Below are 23245 nucleotides of genomic sequence, written 5' to 3'. Positions count from 1 at the left end.
TCATGTGAGCAGACAGGTCCTCCTGTCCAAAAAGAGAAGAGGGGACAGCTAAAATAGAGTTTTTAATCTGGAATGAACAGACTCCTTTCTGTTCATATTACCCACTGGGAGCACTAAACCAGTGTAACTGATATGTTCAGAAACTGTGGCTCTTACTAAAAGTACCAATGTCAAACGGCATTATGAGACAAAACACAAAGGTTTTGAACACACATACCCACTCAAATCTGAAGTGCAATCACAGAAAGTTTCTAGTCTCAGAGCCCAGTATGACCAGTCCACCCGGATCTGGAGACACATGCTCAGTTTGTTACATAACAATCCTTTGCTTGTAAAAATATTGTGTAACCAGACCTCTTTAAATTTTAATTGAATACCCCTGGTCTACACAATATTTACCCTCAGGGATAATCAAGATGTTTTTTGGAAAATGTAAAAAAAGCCTTTGTTATTTTTGCTCAGCAGTGGCTTCCATCTTGCAACTTAAGTTGCGCTCTAGGAACAATTGTTCCAGGTTTTCCTCTATTTGTGAATAAACGGTTACCAATGGTAACCGGAGTCTCAAAGCCTTAGAAATGGCTTGTAACACTTTCAGGACTGATACATGACAATTACTTTTTTCTCGTCTGTTCTTGAATTACATTAAATCACAGCATTATCTGCTTTTTGAGATCTTTTAGTGTGTTTCACTTTGTCAGGCAGCTTTTATTCAAGTTATTTCTTGATTCAATAAGTCTGGCAGTAATCTGGCATTCATGCACATGAAATCATCATTTAAAAACTACATTTGTATTTACTCAGGTTATCTTAACGTGTATTGATTTAAGATGTAATACCTGTGCACCACAACTTTAATTCTTAGGGATTGTCCAAAACAAATGGCAGCACAGTGGTTTGGATGTCCTCCCTGTGTCTGCATGGATTCTCTGGTACCTGTTAGGTTAATTGGTGACTCTAAATTGCCTATAGCTGTAAATATTTGTCTTGTCTCTGTAAGTCCTGTGATAAACTGGTGACTATTGTCCAGGATGTACCCTGGCTCCCGCCCGGTGACAGCTGGGATGGGCTCCAGCATTCCTGCAACACTGAAGATGACAAGCAGTTAGGAAAATTTATGGATTTTACAACATCACCACTTTCATATGCCCTGTGTCAACATATGTAATGGCTAATAAAACTCTGGAACCAAAAGAAAAGGATCAAGGGGGAGGTGGCAAAGAAAGGGCCAAGACTGAAAGGAAAACAGGAAGTGTAGTGACACCTCCTGGCTGAAACAAAGGGGTGAACTCAAGTCCATGTGCAAACAAGCTGTGTGCCACAACCAACCAACCAGGAGGACAAGTGAGTATTAGCAAGACACTTCAAATGTGAACCTTATGACTTAAACATCTGTGATGTTTAGAAAAAATAGAGGTAAGCTGCAGTATTGGCCCCCTCATTCATGTTAGTGTAATAAAAAATAGAAAGATGCAAGCAAAGTTCAAACTTCACTCAACTTGATCTTTCTCAAGCTTAATTATACACAGAAGAAAACAGAACTCTAAAGAATAGTTGTGGAGACATCTGAGTATTTAGGCTGGTAATGCTGTTGATTGCTTGATGATATATAGGTCAGACTCTAAAGATTCATTGGAACTTTGTATAGAGAAGGCCTGTATAGATAAGGCTGTTTGGTGGGTATAATGCTCATCACTACATCAATCTAATTTTGCTTTGTCTGTGTTTTCTGGCTGCAGAGAAAAACCTGCCAGTCCACAGTGTGCACCTTATGGACAACTTGGGAATTTTCTTGAAGAAATGATGAGAACACACATCTTAGGTTCCAGTTTATGGAATACCACGTTCATGAGAGACTCTAAACCCTGTTGAGCACCATCTTCTGTCATGTCTGACTTATTACTCTTGATCAACATGGGCAAATGACCATATTTTTTATGATGTTTATATTGTTAATTGCACTGTACATTGTCCTACAAATACATGTTTCTTCAAGCTCTTAAACGACTTTGTGAATTAAATGGGCAGTTTATTCCATCAGATAAACACAGAATACTTAAAAGCACAATCTTTACTTTTAATGATTATAGTTTGTTGATTTAGATTGTTTTTATCAGTTTATTCTGGAAATTTTTAATAAGTAATTGTTGACTTTAAAATCTATGCCAAGAAACCCCAGCTGCCAGTATTTCACCGTAACTTTGAACTTTGCAATAAAATGCAGTAATGTGTCATACAGCTGTACTGTGTGACACTGAGTACTGAAATAGACTGTATCTAGGTTTACATTATGTCTGTTATTTTACATAGTTTACCTGTAAATAGATTTAACTACAGCAGTAATTTTTAAATTAAATTACCGTACACAGGGTCACAGTAAACCTGTGTTTTTATAGAAATTTTATGTAAACCACAAAAGTTGGCAAGTATAAAATATATGGTTTCATATTAAATATACCGTAATGTGTTGTACATTTTCACCCTATTTTTTGCGGTAAAATTGTGGCAACCACAGATGCAGGTATTTCACAATAAATTACAAAGATTCTTTTACAGTGAAGGGTAAACAAATGGTCTTTCACAAATGAAAAGTAGTTGTAGTTACAGCATATTTTTTCACATATTAAGAAGAAAACAAAGATTATTTTAACAAAACAGAACCTCTGAATTCACTTGTTATTTCTTATTGTTAGTTAGTAATTACACACATATTAGGTTTTTAATAAAATACAACAGAAGAAAAAATAGAACATAACTATATAAAAGTGTGTCTGCTGAAACTGAAAGTATTTTAACAATATTTAATCTTTTGTACTGTTTAACTTTTACTAAACTTTGGTAAACATGTTTGCTGTTACAATACTTAAAAAAAAACTTTTATAAAACTTAATACTTAATATAGATATCGATACATGTACATCTCATAAAATGCAGCACCTTGAGTGGTCTTTCGAGAGCTGCTCTATCAAGTCACTGATCTGTTTGTCATGTTCTTTCTGCAGATCATCTTTTTCCTTCTTTTCCACATGTCTCATTTCCTGATCATGTTTTCTCAGTAAATCATCAATTTTTTTTAGATTTTCTTTCTTTTTGGCCACACATTTCATCATGTCTACTCTGTCTTTAAGTTGCTTCCTATGCTCCTCATCGTTTTCTTTCATTAGTTTCTCATGTTTTTCATCTTTCTCTTTCATTAGTTTCTCATGTTTTTCATCTTTCTCTTTCATTAGTTTCTCATGTTTTTCATCTTTCTCTTTCATTAGTTTCTCATGTTTTTCATCTTTGTCTTTCATTAGTTTCTCATGTTTTTCATCTTTCTCTTTCATTAGTTTCTCGTGTTGTTTTTCATACATCTCATCTCTGTCTCTGCTAGTTTTCTTATGCTCCTCATCTTTCTCTTTCATTTGTTTCTCATACATCTCATCTTTGTTTTTCGTGAGTTTCTCATACATCTCTATCTTTTCTTTCATTAATTTCTCATGTCTCTCATTATTCTCTTTCATTTTTTTCTCATATATTTCTATCTTTTCTTTCATATGTTTCTCATACATCTCACCTTTCTCTTTCATTTGTTTCTCATACAACTCTATTTTTTCTTTCATTAGTTTCTTATGCTCCTCATCGTTTTCTTTCATTAGTTTCTCATGTTTTTCATCTTTTTCTTTCATTAGTTTATCATGTTTCTCATCTTTCTCTTTCATTTGTTTATCATGTCTCTCATCTTTCTCTTTCATTAGTTTATCATGTCTCTCATCTTTCTCTTTCATTAGTTTCTCATGCTTTTCATCTTTCTCTTTCATTAGTTTCTCATACATCTCTACCTTTTCTTTCGCTTGTTTTTCATACTCTTGCTTCTGAGCTGTTAATTCTTGACTGTGATTCTCTCTGAAATCTGAAGCTTGTTTTCTGGCTTCCACTGTCATTTGTTCGATCAGATTCTCAACTTTTTTGTGATATTTTTCCTCCAGTTCTTTTCTCTGTGTTTCCTCCTGTTCTCTTCGTGTTCTGTCTTCTTCTTGTGTTTTCTTTTCATAATTTTCTCTTTCATGCTTATATTTTTCTTGGAGTTTTTTAAGTCTTTCTTGTTCTTCCTTTTGTTTTTGTTCACTTTCATGATATCGTTTTTCCCACCATTCTTCTTGTTTCTTCTCCCAGTCCTCTCGTTCTTTTCTCATCTCTTCTCTGCTCTGAACCAGTTGTTTATCAATTGCTTCTTTTTCTTCTGACTGTGATTTGATCTTTTTCTCCAAAGCTGAAAGTTTCTGTTCCCAATCCTGCCGCTCATTTGCTTCCTGACATTTCCTCTTCCTGTCTTCTTCTTCTCTCTTTTCTTGTTCTTTCTTTCTCTGCTCACACTCCTTCCTTATATTTTCCTTCATTTCCTCAAGTTGTTTGTTTTTCAGTTTTCTCTCCTGTTGAATGACTTGTTTCTGTACTTCTATTCTATTTTGCAGTTCTTGCAGTTCTTTCTCATGATTTCTTTCAAGTTCCTCCTTTTCTCGTTTAATCTTTTCTTCCTTCTTCTTCATGATCTTCTTCACTTCTTTCTTTATTGCCTCTTCAGCATCTTGTAGCATTTTCTTGGTGTAAAAGTTACCTCTGTTTTCTTTCACTACAGAGTCAATTTTGGTTATTAACTCACTGACTTGTGTGCAGTTTTGTTCATCATAGTTATCAAACACATGGTATCTTCCTCCACAGTCACTGATCACATTCTTCAATGAATCATCACATTCTTTCATGATGTAATCTTCAACTGACTGTTTCTCATGTTGAAGTGAATCTCCTCTTGTAAAAAGAATAATGATGAATCTTTCTGAATTCTCCCCAAAGAGATTTTTAATAGGTTTTAATGTTTCTACATCCTCTGGTGTGAGTCGACCAATCTGTAACACCAACAGGAAGACATGTGGTCCTGGAGCCAGAAGACTGATACATTTCACCATCTCATCAATAACGTCTTCATTAGATAATGTTGAATGAAACAGACCAGGAGTGTCGACCACAACAACAGGACGACCGTTAACGTCACTCTGTTCTTTCTGACATTGTTTAGTGACTGATATTTGACTTGATTCAGCTTTAAACTCTTTTCTTCCTAGAATAGTGTTTCCTGAAGAACTCTTTCCACAGCCAGTCTTCCCTATGAGAACAATCCTGAGACTCTCTGGACTCTGCTCCTCTTCATCACCTGAAACATCAAAATAACTGTTGTTATCTTACAGGTTTCAATACTGTAATGTAGGACATGACAACACACAGCATTCAAAGTACTTACAAGTGATCCTGCTCTTCTTGATCTTTTCAATTTCTCGCTGTTGTGTGTTGATACGTTTCTCCTGTTGTATTACTTTATCTATTTGAGAATATGCAAATGTTTCTGTTGTATAGTACTGTGGTTTATCTTTGTAGAGTTTTATTTCCTCCACAGTCTCCAACACCTCAGAGATCTGCTTCCTGTCCTTGATGTTGACAACAACATATCTTCCTCCACAGCTCTGACAGAGCTCCTGGATGTCTCTGTTCTCTCTTACAAAGTTAACAACAGCTGGATCTGTAGGATCTGACTCCACAGTGAACAGAATCATGGTGAAGTCATTGACTCGAGAGCTGAATGTGTTCTGGATGGTCTCTAACTCTCCCTTGTCTTCATCAGTGAGGGGACCCACAGGTAGGACCAGGATGAAGGCATGGATCCCCTCAGGATCACAGAGGGAGATACAGCTGAATGATTCCTCCATCACTGTCTCCTGAGGTTTTCCATACAAGGCAGGCAGCTCCACCAGGGAAACCCAACGTCCACACACCTCTCCCTGATTCTTAACACACTCTGATGAGTTGGAGACTGAATGAAGCTCTGTCCGACCTAAAATGGTCTTGGCTGCTGAAGTCTTCCCTGCTCCTCTTCTACCACATAGAACTAGGTTTAAACCTGGTTTGATGGGTTCAGACTTGGGTCTGTTGGTCTCTTCGGTCACCTTGAGGAAGGTCCCTTTGTTTTCATGAACAATGTTCTCAATTTTCCTCATTAACTTATTATGATCATTTTCAAACATGTTGTAATTTCTTCCTTCACATTCTCCAATGAGCCATTTAACAGAGCAGCTGGTTTCTTTCTCCTCATGTGTGATGACGACCATCGAGTATTTAAAAGCATCTTGATCAAACAAACTCAGGATGAACTTCAGTGTTTTTCTGTTCTCCTCAGTGAAATCAGAAGGTTTCACCAACAGCAGCAGAACATTTGGTCCAGGAGAACAAAGAGTCACACAGTTCTTCATCTCTTCTCTCACTGCTTCCACAGACAGACTGAACATGTCTGGAGTTTTTACTACTGTTACTGGTTTTCCTCTCCACTCTCCACTGGCAGTCACACAGTGTTTATGTGAAGTTAATATTGGGGTAGAAAACTCTTTTCTCCCACTGATGAAATTTCCCAGTGTTGTTTTTTTTGTCTTTTGTTTCCCGAACATCACAATCTTGAGTACATGTGCTGTGAAAAATAAATAAAATAGATAAGTTTTAAAAATTGTACAAGAATATTTTATATTAAATTTAAAAAATAATATCTAAACCAAGCAGACAAACTTTAAAGTAAAGTGATCTAGATTTTTTTTTTTTTTTGCAGAGAAAGATTTAAATGCACAGAAAATTTGGAAGATTTCTGTCTTGGTCTCCTGCTTCTTATCAGATGTTTCTATTGGTCAAAACCAGTTTTTGCAGGATCCCAGATAGATTTCAGTTCTGTAAATGTAGGATTAAAAATTTGTCTCATTCTTGATCTAATGTTCAAACTTCATCATTTATCTTCACATGATAAGAATATTTTTGAACTTACCAACAGGTTCAACAGGATCCACTTTAACACTGGCTGCTCCTTCTTCTTTCAGACTTTCATGACCACTGGATAAATCAGACTTTACGTCCTCAAATACATCACAGCTCACATGATCTCCATCGTTCTCTTCCACAATCTGGTCCATGATCTTTAACAGCTCTGGACGTTCAAGGTTTTTCTTCCACAACATCTTGTGTCTACATTTCCTCATAATGTCTCCTAACAGATGATGCTGCAGGTATTTTACTGTGGAACCTGAACTCTCCTCTCTGGGTGTTGATATCAGCACCAGTGAATGATCAAATGATCGATCACCAAAGAGTTCAAGGATTGATCGTAGTCTCTTTGTTTGTGGCTCAGTGACGTCTTCAGGCTGTAGAACCAGCAGGAACACATGAGGTCCAGGAGCAGAGAGTCTCACACAGTTTTCTACTTGTTCTCTAAGTTTGTCTTCAGAGATTTCAGGATGCAGCAGATCTGGGGTGTTGATGAGAACAATTTCTTTGTCCTCGATCAGTCCACTGACCCTCATACAGTAGTCTGGTGCTTTTTCGGTGTTGAACTTACTTTCTCTCAGTATAAAATTTCCCAGTTTTCTCCTCTCAGACCAGCTGTTCCCCAGCAGAAAAACCCTCAGCTCAGACACTGAAAACATAATTATATCTAAAATTAAAGTCCTTATAATACAGATAATACATAAACATCACGTGTTAATGTTTTTGTCTTTTTAGTTGTTTAAATCAGACATTTTGAGAGCTTCCACCTCTAAATATTATTATTTCAGATCAATAAAACAAAACTGTAGTTTGACTCACTTTGAGGCGGATATTCCATGCTGTTTCTATGTTTCCTGGGTTGTTCATCATCTGTGACTGTGAGGAAACACAAAGAAACAAATACTTTTTTTTTTCTTTCCAAATGTGTTCTCTATTGTTTTCCCAAAAATCATTCAAATGTGCAAAGATTACTGGCGTAATAATAACAACTAGAATTTACATAACTCTTCAGTTAATGGATGTTTCCAACAGATAATACATGAGAGAAAAACACTTAATGTGGAAACAGTAATGTTAAGTTGAAGCAAAGAGCTAGGTTGGAATTGTTTTCAGTCAGCTGCAGTTTTACAAAAGAAGCTGAAGCCATTGGGAAAGGGTGCTGGATATTGAGAAACAAGACAAGGGCCCAACAATGAACCTGAAATATAAAAGCTAAACAGAAAAGTGAAAGAATGTTTAGTTTTTTTTTTATTTTACTTTCAATTGTCAGAACAATTATTAGTGTTTAGGTTTTAGTTAGTTAGTTATCATTTGTGCCTTTGTTTTAAAGGAATTTGGCAGAAAGAGTAAGTTAAAACAATTACTACTAAATTCATACATAGTCTGACCAATAATAATATGCAAATCATTTGTAGAATTCTTAGTATTTACTTTTATATTATGTCCATTTCTGCTTTTCACCACTGTTCAAAAGCATTAAGACAGGAAGTGAAAAACAGGGATCATGACAAAATGTTCTTATTCAGTTCAACTTACAGTCAGGAGTAAGTTGGTAGTTAAGTTGTCTCCAGGGTTGATGGATCAACACCTAGTTCCCTGATTCTTTGCAAAACAGTACATTTTTTCAACGGCACCTTAAACACAGCTGTCTGTCCTTAAAAATATCTTGATAATTCAATCAATAATATTAATTAATACATTAATAAATATAATGAATAATTATTAGAACATATTTGGGATCGCGATCATAGACAGTCTATGGGTCTGACCAAATAGCAAGTTTAAACCATAAAATTAGTTGAATTAGGTTTTAATTTACAAAACATTTGCAATTAAAATGATAAATTTACATGTTAAAGGATTAAAAAAACTGTTTGATGCTTTCGCACAAGTTATGGTTAGATTACAAGTTTTCAGGTATAAAAATACTTGAGCTACGAAGCTATTTGCCCCCCTGCATTTGTTAGTTGTATTCACTACATGTGTAATGTGTGGACAGTGACAGAAGACAGTGTGTAAACCTGGACTCACCTGGTGCTGCAGACGCCATGATGTCACTCTGCTGACATCAGCTGGTACTGAAGCTGATTCAGCTGCAACGGAGGCAAAAATAAAAAGAAGTTCGATTTTTAATATGATAAACTCAAAACACACACAGGTCTCTATTCAATAGTGCTGAGATGACGAACAGTCTCTTCACAAACAATTAATGTTTTAATTCTTCAGCTTTTAGAAAAATAATCCACAAAGAAAAAGTAAAAACATATTTTTACATTATGTTCTGGAAATCAAACTTCTGAACAACTTGAAATATCTCTTTTAAAATGTTTGTGTCCTCTGGTCTGGGAGGAGTTTTACTGAAATCGAGATAAGAATGAAAACATCAAGAAGCAAATATGAACTGACTCCCAGTTGGACAAACTGAGTAAAGTTAGTTAGTATCTAATTGAACTGCTCGTTTATACCCTTATACAACAGCATAATTACTTATGTGACTGGTGGTGTTGGAGCTGATCCCAGGTATCACTGGGCGAGAGGCTCCAGAACGGCTGCAACCTTTGAGTGGAAAGGGTTAAATAAAGGATGGATGTCTACAAAATATAAAGTTGATAGAAACGCGACAAACATGAGATCACACTGACTGTGACCTTTGACCACCAAAATCTAATAGGTTTGTACTTTATGAAAGGGTTTATCAAAGTATTCCTGAATTGTTACATTCACAAGAAAGAGACAGATGAAAAACTCAAAAAACGTAACACCTCTGGCAACAGCTGTGGGGGCATGAAGACGTAGAAACCATAAAGGTACTGTTTAAAGCTGGTTATCAGTATCTGTTATTGCTGTAGTTAAATGATCTACTCTGGACCTTAGACTCTGAGGAGCCTGGAACAAAGATTTATCTACTGATATAAAACTGATTCAAGAAGGACTTTGTTCAAAGCATAGATTTAAACATATTTAAATGTATGTTTTGTACATTTTTCCTCACATTAAATGTTAGTGTTTAGCTGTCCCTTATTAAACAAGAACAAAAAGCTGAGTTAATGTTATTATTGAATGCAGATCTTAATATCTGGAGCCAAAAATAATAGTACTTGTCACAGAGTTCATGCAGTAATTCATTTCAGACCCAACAGAAACAAACACCCTCTGATCACCAGGCCTAAGACAAATGATGAACAATCAATTTTGAATGAAACTTTAATATTCATGTCAAGTGATATTTAAAACATTTAGAATTATTTTACTTACAGAGACAAATAGGGCTTAATTCGTTCTTCATGTGCAAAAATGAAAGTAGCACAGTGACGACTACAGTAACTCATCAAACAAAGTGGGCAGGACACTGGTGATAACACTGTCATAAATGAAACAGCTGAGTTAATGTTTGACCTGCAACACAGTGATTCAAAGAAATATCATGTTAAAACAAGTAGTGAACCGCAAAAAGCTAATTGTTAGAATTATCATGGACAATTAGCCCCCAGATATCCCAGCACTGGTTCAATGGTGGCTCAAACAAACAGGTCAGAACTGATTAAATCAACACCAATTAAAAGCAGGTTTCCTCGAGGTTACTGTATTCAGGAGAGTGGATTAGAGAAACCTGATTTCACCAGGTAGATTTCTGTCATATTACTCTTACATGCAAAGGCATCACCAGGTTTCTAATCAGCTTTTCGCAAAACTGGAACCAACACAAAGTGCCCCGTATATATCTTTTCACTGTTTATTTCTTAAGGTCAAAAAACAGATGTGCTTACCTTAGTCCTGACTACTTTATGTCAGAAAGTGATGGACTGAGGCATCTCGTCCACATCCACACTGACCCCAAACCAGACAGATCCATCTACCGACTACTTGACACAACGCAAATCCGTGCTTCTTCAGCTGCGACTGTATCTGTATCTGTACCAACAATTCCCTCAGTAGAGGCCAGTCTCATCGCTTGAGCTGTGTTGCATTGACGACGTGAACGGCACGCTATCCTGTGTATTGTTGGACACAGTGAAATCTCATCTCACTCGGTTGCTCCATATAGCCATATATGCCCCCCAGAAGGACATCTGCTACGGCTGTCTGACAAACAATCTGAGTCAGATCAGTCACAAATGTCTGTGGGGTATCCCTGGGCTTTCTTCTGGGGCATTTTGATAAAGTGAAGAAAAGATTGTGGACTGAAAAATTAATACTTGCTGTTCTTCAATTCCTGGAATCCTACGACTTGAAGCCAAAATCTAAGGAGTCATTGAGACATTTCTGTATAAGTTGAAAGAAAGGCTGACATTATCCAGGCAATCAACGAGATATAACAATCGCTGGTCAGTGACGACCTGACCAAAATGAAGGGACTGTAGAATTTTTGCAGGGTTTAAAATGGGTAATTGTTTGAGAAAAAAATATGTGTCTACAGGAGAGTACCCAGTTGTCTGTGAGTTGGATAATTTGTTAGATAAACTGATTGAGAAGAGTGTTGAAAATGTTTAAATGTGAAAATGAAATTTGAAGACTACAAAAAGTAATGTCAGTGGTCCGCGCAAACTCTAAAAACAAACCATGGCAAAGCATGGTTGAGGCAGCTGTGTGTAGCATTTTCTAAAGTAGTTTTACGAGGATGAATTAAATTTATTTCATCTGTTTGCATTGTACGCATTGTTTGTTGACACAATGACTTACCTTTTAAAAAACATGCAAACCGTTAATGTGATGGTGGAGTTGAAAAAACTACATTCACACATCTTGTGTAAAAACTGATGCAGTGTCTATATTCATGCATTAAAAGTGATCAAACATGATAAGTGAGCCAATAACCAAGTTCTGTGATACAATAAATAAAACCTTGTTTTTTTCGGCTAACACTGGTGGCTTTTTTTTTCTGAAGTAAAAACATCAAAATTGCGAACCAGGGTGTAAAGATGTCCCATAAACTTACTGCCCTAATGAAAAAAATCTATTTTGATCCAGCACATCCTGCAAGTTTCGGTGGTGTGAGACGGTAACAGCAAGAAGTATCAGAATCAGAATCAGAATCAGAATCAGAAACATTTTATTGCCAGGTGTGATAATGGGCATTTTACAGCACTAGGAATTTGTCTTGATGTTAGGTGCAGGCATAGAATAGAATAGTAGAAAAACAAACAGACATAAATATGCATATTCACAGTCAGTTGGGAGGGGTGGGTTTCTGCAGAGGTTCTCTGGGGGGAATTGGGGAACTGTTCAGCAGGCTGACAGCAGCAGGGAAGAAACTGTTCTTGTGGCGTGAGGTCCTGGTCCTGATGGACCGGAGTCTCTTGCCAGAGGGCAGAGGCTGAAATAGTGCATGGCCAGGGTGAGAGGGATCAGCTGCAATCCTGGATGCACGTCTCTGGGTCTTGGAGTTGTACAGGTCCTGGAGTGATGGGAGGCTGCAGCCAATCACCTTCTCGGCAGAGCGTATGATTCTCTGCAGCGTGGCCTTGTCCCTGGCAGTGGCTGCAGCAAACCAGACTGTGATGGAGGAGGTGAGGATGGATTCGATGATGGCAGTGTAGAAGTTGGTCAACATCTGCTTTGGGAGGTTGTACTTCTTCAGCTGCCGCAAAAAGGATAGCCTCTGCTGAGGCTTCTTGGTGAGGGAGCTGATGTTCTGCTCCCACTTGGGCTCCTGGGTGATGGTGGTGCCCAGGAAACGGAAGGACTCAACAGAGGTGACTGGGGTGTTACAGAGGGTGACAGGCTGGAGGGGGGCTTGGTCTCTTCTGAAATCCACTATCATCTCCACTGTCTTGAGAGCGTTGAGCTCCAGGTTGTTCAAGCTGCACCATGACACCTGTAGGCTGACTTGTCTCCATCGGGGATGAGGCCAATGAGGGTGGTGTCATCCGCGAACTTTAGCAGCTGACGGACTGGTGTCCAGATGTGCAGTCGTTTGTGTACAGGGAGAATAACAGAGGAGAGAGGACGCAGCCTTGGGGGGATCCAGTGCTGATGGTCCGGGAGTGTTACAGTTCCTTCCTCTGTCCCTGTTTTTTGGTTTGGTTTTGTTTGTTCTGTCTCTCTCTCCTGCCACACACCCATATATGGACTTCCTCTTCCCCCACTCTCCACACACCTGACTAATTACAGATTCAGTTCACCTGTTACTCCCTCTGTTTTAAAAGCACCCCTCAGTCCTCAGTTCGGTGCTGGTTTGTCACTCGTTCCTTCATGACATTCAATCATGACATTCATTCATCGCTCACCCATGCTGAAAACTTCCCACGGATCCATGCCACTCGTTTGTCAGTTCGTCAGTTTGTCACTCGGCTTTTTCGGATTCCCCTGGACTACACTTCAGTCTGTTGGACTTTGTTTTCGTTTGTGAGTTTATGTTTGTGAGTTTGTATGTTGCCTGCCTTTTGCAGTGCATTTTCCGTTGTTACTTTGTCTTGTTAGCTTTGTCTGTTTGTTTCCGTATCGCCTGCCTTCAGCAGTGAATTTTGGTTGTTACTTTGTTCATCTAGTTTGTCTTATAGTTCTTGTCCACGTTAGTACGTAGTTTTCAGTTGTCACTTTGTATGTTTGTTTAGGGTTTGTTTGTATTTTGCCACAGAGTTTTTGGGTCTCTTTAATTTGATACTTTGTTAGTTTGTGTTAGTTTCCTGTGTCCCCTGACCCTTTTTGTTAATAAATATACCTTTTGTTCGCACCCGTTTGGTCCCCGTCAGTCCTGTCCGTCAGTTCGTAACAGGTAGTCTGAGACATGCTTCCCCAGCCTCACAAACTGCCTTCTGTCTGTCAGGAAGTCTGTAATCCACCTGCACAGTGAGTCCGGCACGTTCAGCTGAGAGAGCTTGTCTTGGAGCAGAGATGGAACAAAAGTGTTGAAGGCAGAGCTGAAGTCCACAAACAGTATCCTGGCATAGGATCCTGGAGAGTCCAGGTGCTGGAGGAGGAAGTGGAGAGCCATGTTTACAGCATCGTCTACAGATCTATTGGCCCTGTAGGCGAACTGCAAGGGGTCCAGCAGGGGGGCTGTAATGTCCTTGAGGTGGGACAAGACAAGACGCTCAAGTAGAAGAAGAAACTACTAAAAAAGTAACCTGACTCTAATAAGTCATTTTCTAGCAGCACAGGATGCATACAGGCTACACAAACTGACGCCGGACACATTTTGCAAGGAATAGGGTTTTTGTGTCAAGACCGCTCAAACAATTTCAAGCTGATCTTTGCGACATACAAACCCTATCAGCGCATAATGACTGGTATAACTGTCTACTCACGGTTATCGATGTATTTTCTAAAAAAGCATATGTTCGACCTTTAAAGAAAAAAACAGCAGCGGAGGTGAACAAAGCTTTTGCAGCCATTTTGAAAGACAGCGAGGTGCCGCGCTTTCTTCGCATGGATAAGGGGTGTGAATTTTACAGGCCTTTGAAACACTTAGGAAAAACACAGTATGATGCTATTTAGCACAGTCAGCGATATGAAAGCCTGCATGAATCAACAGAACGTTGAAAACAAAAATATATATCGTTATTTTATAGCAGAAAACATTCTCTGGTACATTGATGTCATTAAAGACTTGGTTTCAAGCTACAACAACACTTATCACAGCAGTATAAAAATGACACCTATGCAAGTAACCCCTGAAAATACTTATTATTTATTATTATACTTATTTTAAAACTTGTACAGTTAATTTCCATTACATTATAAGAACAAATTTAAAATTAATTTTCATGAGGGGGATGTTGCACGAATATCCAGACTACGTGGTATATTTAAAAAAAAAATACATGCAGAGTTTTACACGACGAGTTGTTCATTGTAGATTAATGCATTCCGCCGCTTTATAAATTAAAGGATTACCAGTGGGAGCCGATCGAGGGGAGTTTTTATGAAGCTGAGCTATGAAAACTTAATGTGTTGGGTGACAAAGTTTTCCTTATAGTCACACTAATTCTTTAGTCCATACGTCACACTTCTCTCTAACGCTAGCTGTGATGTATTCAAATTTCCAGATGGATTTGGCTTATCAAATCGACCTAGATGGCCAGTGGGAAGTGGCGGTCACCAATATCTCATACCCACATACTTTGTACACGATGAAGAGGGAACATGTATTTTTTAAATGTGTTAATTTGTGGCAGCATGGGGCTCCAACGTTAGGAGAATCCGCACTCGTACTGTTAAAATAGAGGTGAAGTATAGTCACATAATCAGCCAGTCTTTTAACCCCCCACTGTACATACCTCTGGCAAAGAATAATACAGAAAACATTCACATTGAAATTAAAATGGACCAAAATAAACCAATAAACTTCACACACGGTAAGACGATAGTGACGATACATTAAGGCGACATGGCACCCCTAAGGTATCAAGCTGACCCCCACCATTTTATGAGCTATTATGAAAGCCAAGTGGGTGGATTGTATGAATTTTATAGAGCCCGAGATGTACAGTTGCGGGATAGGTTCAGTATTTTCAAAATTGTTGGATTACTCCGCAAAACACGGCCACCCCAGCAGCGCTCTCCATCGACTTTGTTTTTTCTCACACTCCTCACCCATCACGCCGGGCGGTTGCGGGACTGGTCTCCTCGTAGACGATACCTGGAAGTTCTTCACTATGGCACCCTTTAGTAATCTGTCTTCTTTACAATGTAATGCCAGATTACAGCACCGATCACAGCCCACATCATTGTGATCTACTGACCGCCGGGCCAGCTGGGGGACTTTTGTAACAAGCTGAATATGTTATTGTCTCAATTCCCTGAAGATGGCAGTCCTCTCATCGTCTTAGGAGATCTCAACATCCGCCTCAACAAACCACAGGCATCCGACCTGCTCGCACTTCTGAACACGTTTGACCTTAGACTAGTCTCCACTCCTCCAACCCACAAAGCTGGCAACAACCTGGACCTTGTTCTGATCCGAAATTGCACTGTGGACGACATCTCTGTCAATTGTCGGATCACTTCTTCATTCAGCTCACAGTCTTCATCTCTAGACCATCTCATTCTTCCACTGCATAGGAAACATTCCGCCGCAACCTCAGATCTCTCAACCCGGAGCAGTTTTCTTCCCTTGTTTCTGCAACGCTGCCCTCATTGCAGGTTCTATTCCACTGACGACACCGACGCAGCCACGGATAGGCTCTGCGATACTCCTTTGTTCAGCCTGGATAGTCTCTGCCTGACATCTACTAGACCTGCTCGTCCTCCAGCTTCCAACTCGTGGCTCACTGACCAGATCCGTGAACAACGCACGGTGCTCAGGAGTGCTGAGAGGATGTGGCGCAAATCCAAGACTCAACCTGCTCTAACTGATTATCAGGATTTGCTTCGATCTTTTTCTCACAGTGTCACTAGGGCGAAGACTGAATATTACCAGGACAAGCTCAGCAACACCACAGACACCAGAAAGCTGTTCTCAACTTTCAAATCTCTACTCTATCCACCCCCACCTCCACCACCCACCTGTCTCACAGCTGACGACTTTGCCTCCTTTTTTACCAACAAGGTGGCAGCCATCAGCTCCCAGTTCACTCCTCCTGACAATGACATTCTGCTTACTAAACCTGACGATGCATCTCACTTCACTTTTTCAACACTGTCAGAGGACGACGTATCCACCCTCCTCCTCTCCAATCGCCTGACCACCTGCTCTCTGGATCCATCCTCTCTACTCTTCTTCAAGCTATTGCACCAACACTAATACCAGTCATTACACAGATCATCAACACTTCTTTCACAACAGGCACCTTTCCCACCTCGTTCAAGCAGGCCCAGATTACTCCACTGTTGAAGAAGCCTTCTCTGGATCCCTCCCTTGTGGAGAACTACAGACCGGTCTCTCTTCTTTCATTCCTGGCCAAGACTCTGGAACACTCTGCAGCCTTCAATCAACTCTCTGACTTTCTTTCCCGGAACAACCTCCCTGATGTCAATCAGTCTGGCTTCAAAAATGGTCACTCCACAGAAACACCACTGTTGTGGAATCCCTACGGGTAGCTAAAGCTGCAGGTAACTCTTCTGTCCTTATTCTATTAGATCTATCTGCAGCCTTTGACACTGTGAACCATCAGATTCTCATGATTGCTCTCTCAGACCTGGGCATCTCTGGATCAGCTCTAGCCTGGCTTCGGTCATACTTGTCCGAATTAACCTTTTAGGTATCCTGGCAGAGGCATGTCTCTGACTCTCATAACCTCTCCACCAGTGTACCGCAGGGCTCAGTCCTTGGTCCTCTTCTTTTTTCAATCTATACTTCTTCTCTAGGCTCTATCATCCATTCTCATGGCTTTTCTTATCACTGCTATACAGATGACACACAGCTCTTCCTGTCTTTTCCGCCGGATGACTCAACTGTCTGTCTCTCTGACATCTCGGCCTGGATGAGAAAAAGACACCTTCAACTCAACACAACATCAGCATCAGCTGACCTTCACGGAACACATCGCCACAGTCTCTAGGTCGTGTAGATATGCCCTCCACAATATCAGAAAGATCAGACCCTATCTGACGGAGTACACAACCCAACTCATTGTACAGGCGTTGATCTTATCTCGCCTGAATTACTCCAATGCATTATTGATGGGTTTACCGGCATCCACGACCAAACCCATCCAGATGATCCAAAATGCAGCAGCACGCCTCATTTTCAATCAACCAAAAAGGTCTCATGTTACACCGCTCTTCAGATCTTTGCACTGGCTTCCTGTGGCTGCAAGGATCAAGTTCAAAGCTCTGTGTCTTGCCTACAAAGTGGTTAACTCCACAGCTGATCTTATCTCAGTTCAATCATTCAGGTCTACATCCCCTCCCGTCCACTGCGCTCAACCAGGGAACATCGTCCACTGGTACCAGCACCACAGAGTGGACACCAAGGAAAACTGTTCAGCTCAGTGATCCCACGATGGTATATATATACAGTATTCTGCCTTACTACAGATCTTTGTCAACTCTCTTGACTGACTTTGATTATAGTTAATCAAACGTTTTCCAAACATCATCACAAGTAGAAATTGTTTGATGACCTTTTTGGGAACAGTACACAGAAGTACCTTCTGAGGCCATGATATTAAAGTACACAAAATGTGTTTCTTTCGCTTGTTTTTCATACTCTTGCTTCTGAGCTGTTAATTCTTCATTGTGATTCTCTCTGAAGCTTGTTTTCTGGCTTCCACTGTCATTTGTTTGATCAGATTCTCAACATTTTTGTGATATTTTCCCTACAGTTCTTTTCTCTGTGTTTCTTCTTGTTCTCTTCGTGTTCTGTCTTCTTCTTGTGTTTTCTTTTCATAAACTTCTCTTTCATGCTCATATTCTTCTTGCTTCCTGAGTTCACACTGTAGTGTCATAATGTGCTTCTCGTGTTTCAAGATCTTACTCGTTTGTGCATGTGCAAATGTTTCTTTCGTGTAAGAATCGAAGAAGAATTATCCATGTCAGGTTTCATCTGTTCCACAGTCATCAACATCTCAGAGATCTGCTTCCTGTCCTTGATGTTGACAACAACATATCTTCCTCCACAGCTCTGACAGAGCTCCTGGATGTCTCTGTTCTCTCTTACAGATTTAACAACAGCTGGATCTGTAGGATCTGACTCCACAGTGAACAGAATCATGGTGAAGTCATTGACTATAGAGCTGAATGTGTTCTGGATGGTCTCTAACTCTCCCTTGTCTTCATCAGTGAGGGGACCCACAGGTAGGACCAGGATGAAGTCATGGACCCCCTCAGGATCACAGAGGGAGATACAGCTGAATGATTCCTCCATCACTGTCTCCTGAGGTTTTCCATACAAGGCAGGCAGCTCCACCAGGGAAACCCAACGTCCACACACCTCTCCCTGATTCTTAACACACTCTGATGAGTTGGAGACTGAATGAAGCTCTGTCCGACCTAAAATGGTCTTGGCTGCTGAAGTCTTCCCTGCTCCTCTTCTACCACACAGAACCAGGTTTAAAGCTGGTTTGTTGGGTTCAGACTTTGGTCTGTTGGTCTCTTCAGTCAACTTGAGGAAGGTCCCCCTGTTTTCATGAACAATGATCTCAATCTTCCTCATTAAGGGATTATGATCATTTTCAAACATGTTATAATTTTTTACATTTACATTTAGCAGACGCTTTTATCCAAAGCGACTTACAAGTCATTACAAGTTACAAGGGTAGGCAGGGCAGCGTGAAGAGGTCTTGCCTAAGGACCCCTGCTGGAGGTAGGACACAGCTGGGATTTGAACCCCAGTCTCCCACATGGGAGGCGGTGATGTTACCACTACACTAACCAGCCACAATTTCTTTCTTTCTTTCTCCAATGAGCCATTTAACAGAGCAGCTGGTTTCATCCTCCTCATGTGTGATGACGACCATTGAGTATTTAAAAGCATCTTGATCAAACAAACTCAGGATGAACTTCACTGTTTTTCTGTTCTCCTCAGTGAAATCAGAAGGTTTCACTAACAGCAGCAGAACATTTGGTCCAGGAGAACAAAGAGTCACACAGTTCTTCATCTCTTCTCTCACTGCTTCCACAGACAGACTGAACATGTCTGGAGTTTTTACTACTGTTACTGGTTTTCTTCTCCACTCTCCACTGGCAGTGAAATAGTGTTTATTTGAAGTTAATATTGGGGTAGAAAACTCTTTTCTCCCACTGATGAAGTTTCCCATTGTTGTTTTTTTGTCATCTTGTTTCCCAAACATCACAATCCTGAGTCCATGTGCTGTGAAAAATAAATAAATAAAAAAATATATACAAATTATACATTAATTTCCAGATTGCATTGAGTATATTTTCATTATTTAACTATTTAAGCCACGGAGATAAACTTTAAGGAAAAGTAAAGATTTAAGTGCACAGAAAATTTTGGAAGAGTTCTGTCTTGGTCTCCTGCTTCTTATTAGATGTGTTAATTGTTTGTAAGTTTTCTATTAGTCAAAACCAGTTTTTGCAGGATCCCAGATAGACTTCAGTCCTGTAAATGTAGGATTGAAAATCTGTCTCATTCTTGATCAATGTTCAAACTTCATCATTTGTCTTCACATGATAAGAATATTTTTGAACTTACCAACAGGATCCACTTTAACACTGGCTGCTCCTTCTTCTTTTAGACTTTCATGATCACTGGATAATTCAGACTTCACGTCCTCAAATACATCACAGCTCACATGATCTCCATCGTTCTCTTCCACAATCTGGTCCATGATCTTTAACAGCTCTGGACGTTCAAGGTTTTTCTTCCACAACATCTTTTGTCTACATTTCCTCATAATGTCTCCTAACAGATGATGCTGCAGGTATTTTACTGTGGAACCTGAACTCTCCTCTCTGGGTGTTGATATCAGCACCAGTGAATGATCAAATGATCGATCACCAAAGTGTTCAAGGATTGATCATAGCCTCTTTGTTTGTGGCTCAGTGAAGTCTTCAGGCTGTAGAACCAGCAGGAACACATGAGGTCCAGGAGCAGAGAGTCTCACACAGTTTTCTACATGTTCTGTCAGTTTGTCTTCAGAGATTTCAGGATGCAGCAGATCTGGGGTGTTGATGAGAACTATTTCTTTGTCCTCAGTCAGTTCACTGATCCTCAGACAGTGGTCTGGTGCTTTTTCAGTGTGAAAGTGAAAAGGTATTTCCTGAAGAAAATGCACTGTTAATGATGCCATGGTGAATTTATTCTCCAAGAATTGTAAAAAGTTTCAGAAACTTTTCAGTCTTGGCAGAAGCTACCTGAACTGAAATTTGAAGTCTCAAACTGAAGAAAAATCTACTGTAATTTGTTGAAACATTCAAAACATTGCTAGAATCAGCAAAGTTGGAATTGTTTTCAGCTGTTGTTGTCAGCTGAAAGTTTAGAAAAGAAGCAAAAGCCATTGAGAAAGGGTGCTGAATAGAAGAATCTCTACATCGGTAATCCGTAATAGTTACTGGGTAAAACCTGAACCTGAAACACTGACAACCTGACAATGACTGAGCGAGGCTTATACAGGAGTAGAGGGGCACAGGTAGGTAATTGGCACAAGTTATGGTTAGATTACAAGTTTTCAGGTAATAAAGACTTTAATTAAGTATTAAAAGTCACAAAAAGATAGATATAAAGCTATTTGCCCCCCTGCAGTTGCTAACTGTATTCACTACGTGAAATGTGTGGACAGTGACAGAAGACAGTGTGTAAACCTGGACTCACCTGGTGCTGCAGACGCCATGATGTCACTCTGCTGACATCAGCTGGTACTGAAGCTGATTCAACTGCAACAGAGGGAAAAATTAAAAGAAGTTAGATTTTAATATTATAAACTTAAAACACACACACGTCTCTATTCAATAGTGCTGAGGTGAAGAACAGTCTCTTCACAAACAATTAATGTTTTAATCTTTCTTCATCTTTCTGAAAAATAATCCACAAAGATAAAAGAAAATACATATTTTAAATAGAATTCTGCAAATTAAACTTCTGAACAACTTGGAATCTCTCTTTTATAAAAGTACAACAACTGTTTGTCTTTGGAAAAATAGCGAATGTTTGTGTCCTTTGGTCTGGGAGGAGTTTTACTGAAGTCGAGATAAGAATGAAAACATCAAGAGGCAAATATGAACTGATTGGACATACTCAGTAAACACTAATGTTTGACTATTTTAATTAACTGCTCGTAAACACTTTATACTACAACATTATTATTTGTGTGTAATTAAATCTATTAAACAATAATTACCAGGTTTGTCACAAAATATTAACCATGAATTCAACATAAACTCGCTTTCCTAAATATTTAGCATTACATTTGAATTCTGTTTCTCAGTTCTGAACCTTGTATTTGAGTTCTATAGCTAAATATCTTTAGTTCTGTGGTTGCTTAGTGTGGATACAGAAAAGTTTCACATACGTCCCAAATTGCAAATTTTAATGAAAGAATGATTATTTTTCTAATTATAGTGTGATAAGAATTCATGTATCCTTCATATCTGAACTTTTGTTGCTCTGATTTAATGTCTGAAGGAGCAGATATTTGAACAGTTATTTCTTTGTTTATTAGCTCATTAGCCTACTCATGATCATTACTCATGAGACTGTTGCGCTGTAGAACTTAGTCAAGTTTCTTTCTTTGTGTTTCTTTTATTTAAAAACAAATTTTAAAAGACCAACTTGATATAAATTCTGTTCATTTCCACAACAGCTTGGTTATAAGCTAACATCACTTCTTGTTCTCTTTTAGTTTAAGTTACCTTCAGCAATCCAACATTATAAACGACCAATATATGTTTTGTTCTTGTCCAGACAGTAAATGTTGTCATGTCTTTGGACTTGTCTTACTGTCCATCATTCATCACAACTGGTGAACTAAAAATGCAGTAAATCAGACATAATCATCCTTAAAACCCTAGATTTTATTTTAATTTAGATTGAATCGGATTTAGTTAAGTTTGACTCAAAATCAGGTGGAACAACGCTCCGGGTGCTGCTGCAGGTCTGAGGTTGATCTGTATCTGAAATTATAAACATACAAAAACATACACATTAGAGGCTCTGACATCTTTACTTTACTTTCTCTAAGGGAAGAGACTGGTACTGGAACTGGAACAGCTCAAAAATACAAAGAATGAAAAACTGTAGAGATAGAAACAAACCTGTCTTATGAAAATTATGCTCCTATGCAACTAAACTACAATTAAACATAACGTAGTGTTCGTGTTGTGGTGAACCTTATTTTTTGAATGAATGAAGTATTACATTTATTAACAGAAAGACAGTCACAAAGAGGTGGTTGGGTTGATGGCGGTGTACAGTGCTATGAAAAAATATTTGCCCACTTCTTGATTTTAGAGACAAAGCTGTCTCATAAAAATTATGTTCCTATGCAACTAAGCTGCAACTGCAATGTCGCAATGTTTTGTGGCAAAAGTAACGTAATGTTACATAAAGTCCAAGCTTTTACTGTAACCCACTTCTTTTAGCCATTCTGAAGTGGACATGCTGGTGCAGAATTCATTTTTCTATTGATGATGCCAAGTTGAGGCGGACACGGAAACCCCGTAGTGTATCCCTGACATACCATCTGGCAGCTGTTCAACCAGAATTTCCCCAAGGGGATCAATGAAGTATTCATTATTATTATTATTTGTAAAGCCCAGACTATCACGCTACAACCACCATGCTTGACTGATACAATGTTCCCTTTGCTGCGTTAGTTTCACGCCAGCTGTAACAGGTTGTTCACCTTCAAAAGAAGTTCACCTTTTGTCTCATTAGTCTTCACAATATTTACCCTTAATCAAGATATGTTTTGCTCTTTCTGTTATTTCTGCTCAGCAGTGGCTTTCACCTTGGAACTCACCATTTTTTCTTAGTCTTTTTCTTGAGTCATGAACACTGATCTCTTGGATAAGTTGTGCTCTAGGAATAATTATTCTCCATTTGTATATAATAACTCTCACCAATGGTAAC

The 23245-nt window shown here is 39.0% G+C and overlaps 2 protein-coding genes across 2 annotated transcripts; both read right to left on the bottom strand.

The window, feature by feature from the left end:
- LOC113150522 lies at nt 1–12592 on the bottom strand. Its single transcript, XM_033326148.1, has 8 exons — nt 12133–12592; nt 7651–7707; nt 6811–7480; nt 6719–6741; nt 5276–6490; nt 3778–5188; nt 1035–1085; nt 1–22 (listed from the first exon to the last, which is right to left on the bottom strand). The coding sequence occupies exons 1-8, from the start codon at nt 12590–12592 to the stop codon at nt 1–3; spliced, it is 3909 nt and encodes a 1302-aa protein (XP_033182039.1).
- A 927-nt stretch (nt 12593–13519) lies between these two features.
- LOC113150520 (GTPase IMAP family member 8-like) lies at nt 13520–18868 on the bottom strand. Its single transcript, XM_026343068.1, has 3 exons — nt 18191–18868; nt 13707–13840; nt 13520–13613 (listed from the first exon to the last, which is right to left on the bottom strand). The coding sequence occupies exons 1-3, from the start codon at nt 18866–18868 to the stop codon at nt 13520–13522; spliced, it is 906 nt and encodes a 301-aa protein (XP_026198853.1).
- Nucleotides 18869–23245: the final 4377 nt, after the last annotated feature.

Source organism: Anabas testudineus, chromosome 9, assembly GCF_900324465.2.
Source record: "Anabas testudineus chromosome 9, fAnaTes1.2, whole genome shotgun sequence".
NCBI lineage: Eukaryota > Metazoa > Chordata > Actinopteri > Anabantiformes > Anabantidae > Anabas > Anabas testudineus.
The sequence above is the reverse complement of the archived record's forward strand: the minus strand, read 5'-3'. Positions and strand labels throughout refer to the sequence as shown.

Excerpts from the sequence above, each read along its gene's own strand:
- LOC113150522 (XM_033326148.1), bottom strand. The coding sequence starts at position 12,592 with ATGATAGTGGATTTCAGAAGAGACCAAGCCCCCCTCCAGCCTGTCACC. Across the intron at positions 5,189-5,275 it reads CAAGAAGAGCAGGATCACTT|GTGATGAAGAGGAGCAGAGT; the intron begins GTAAGTACTTTG and ends TTGATGTTTCAG. Across the intron at positions 1,086-3,777 it reads ATGAAAGAGAAAGATGAAAA|TGTTGCAGGAATGCTGGAGC; the intron begins GCATGAGAAACT and ends TGTCATCTTCAG.
- LOC113150520 (XM_026343068.1), bottom strand. The coding sequence starts at position 18,868 with ATGAGGAAGATTGAGATCATTGTTCATGAAAACAGGGGGACCTTCCTC. Across the intron at positions 13,841-18,190 it reads ATTTGCACATGCACAAACGA|GACATTACAGCCCCCCTGCT; the intron begins GTAAGATCTTGA and ends TCCCACCTCAAG. Across the intron at positions 13,614-13,706 it reads GGATCCTATGCCAGGATACT|GTGGATTACAGACTTCCTGA; the intron begins GTTTGTGGACTT and ends CTCACTGTGCAG.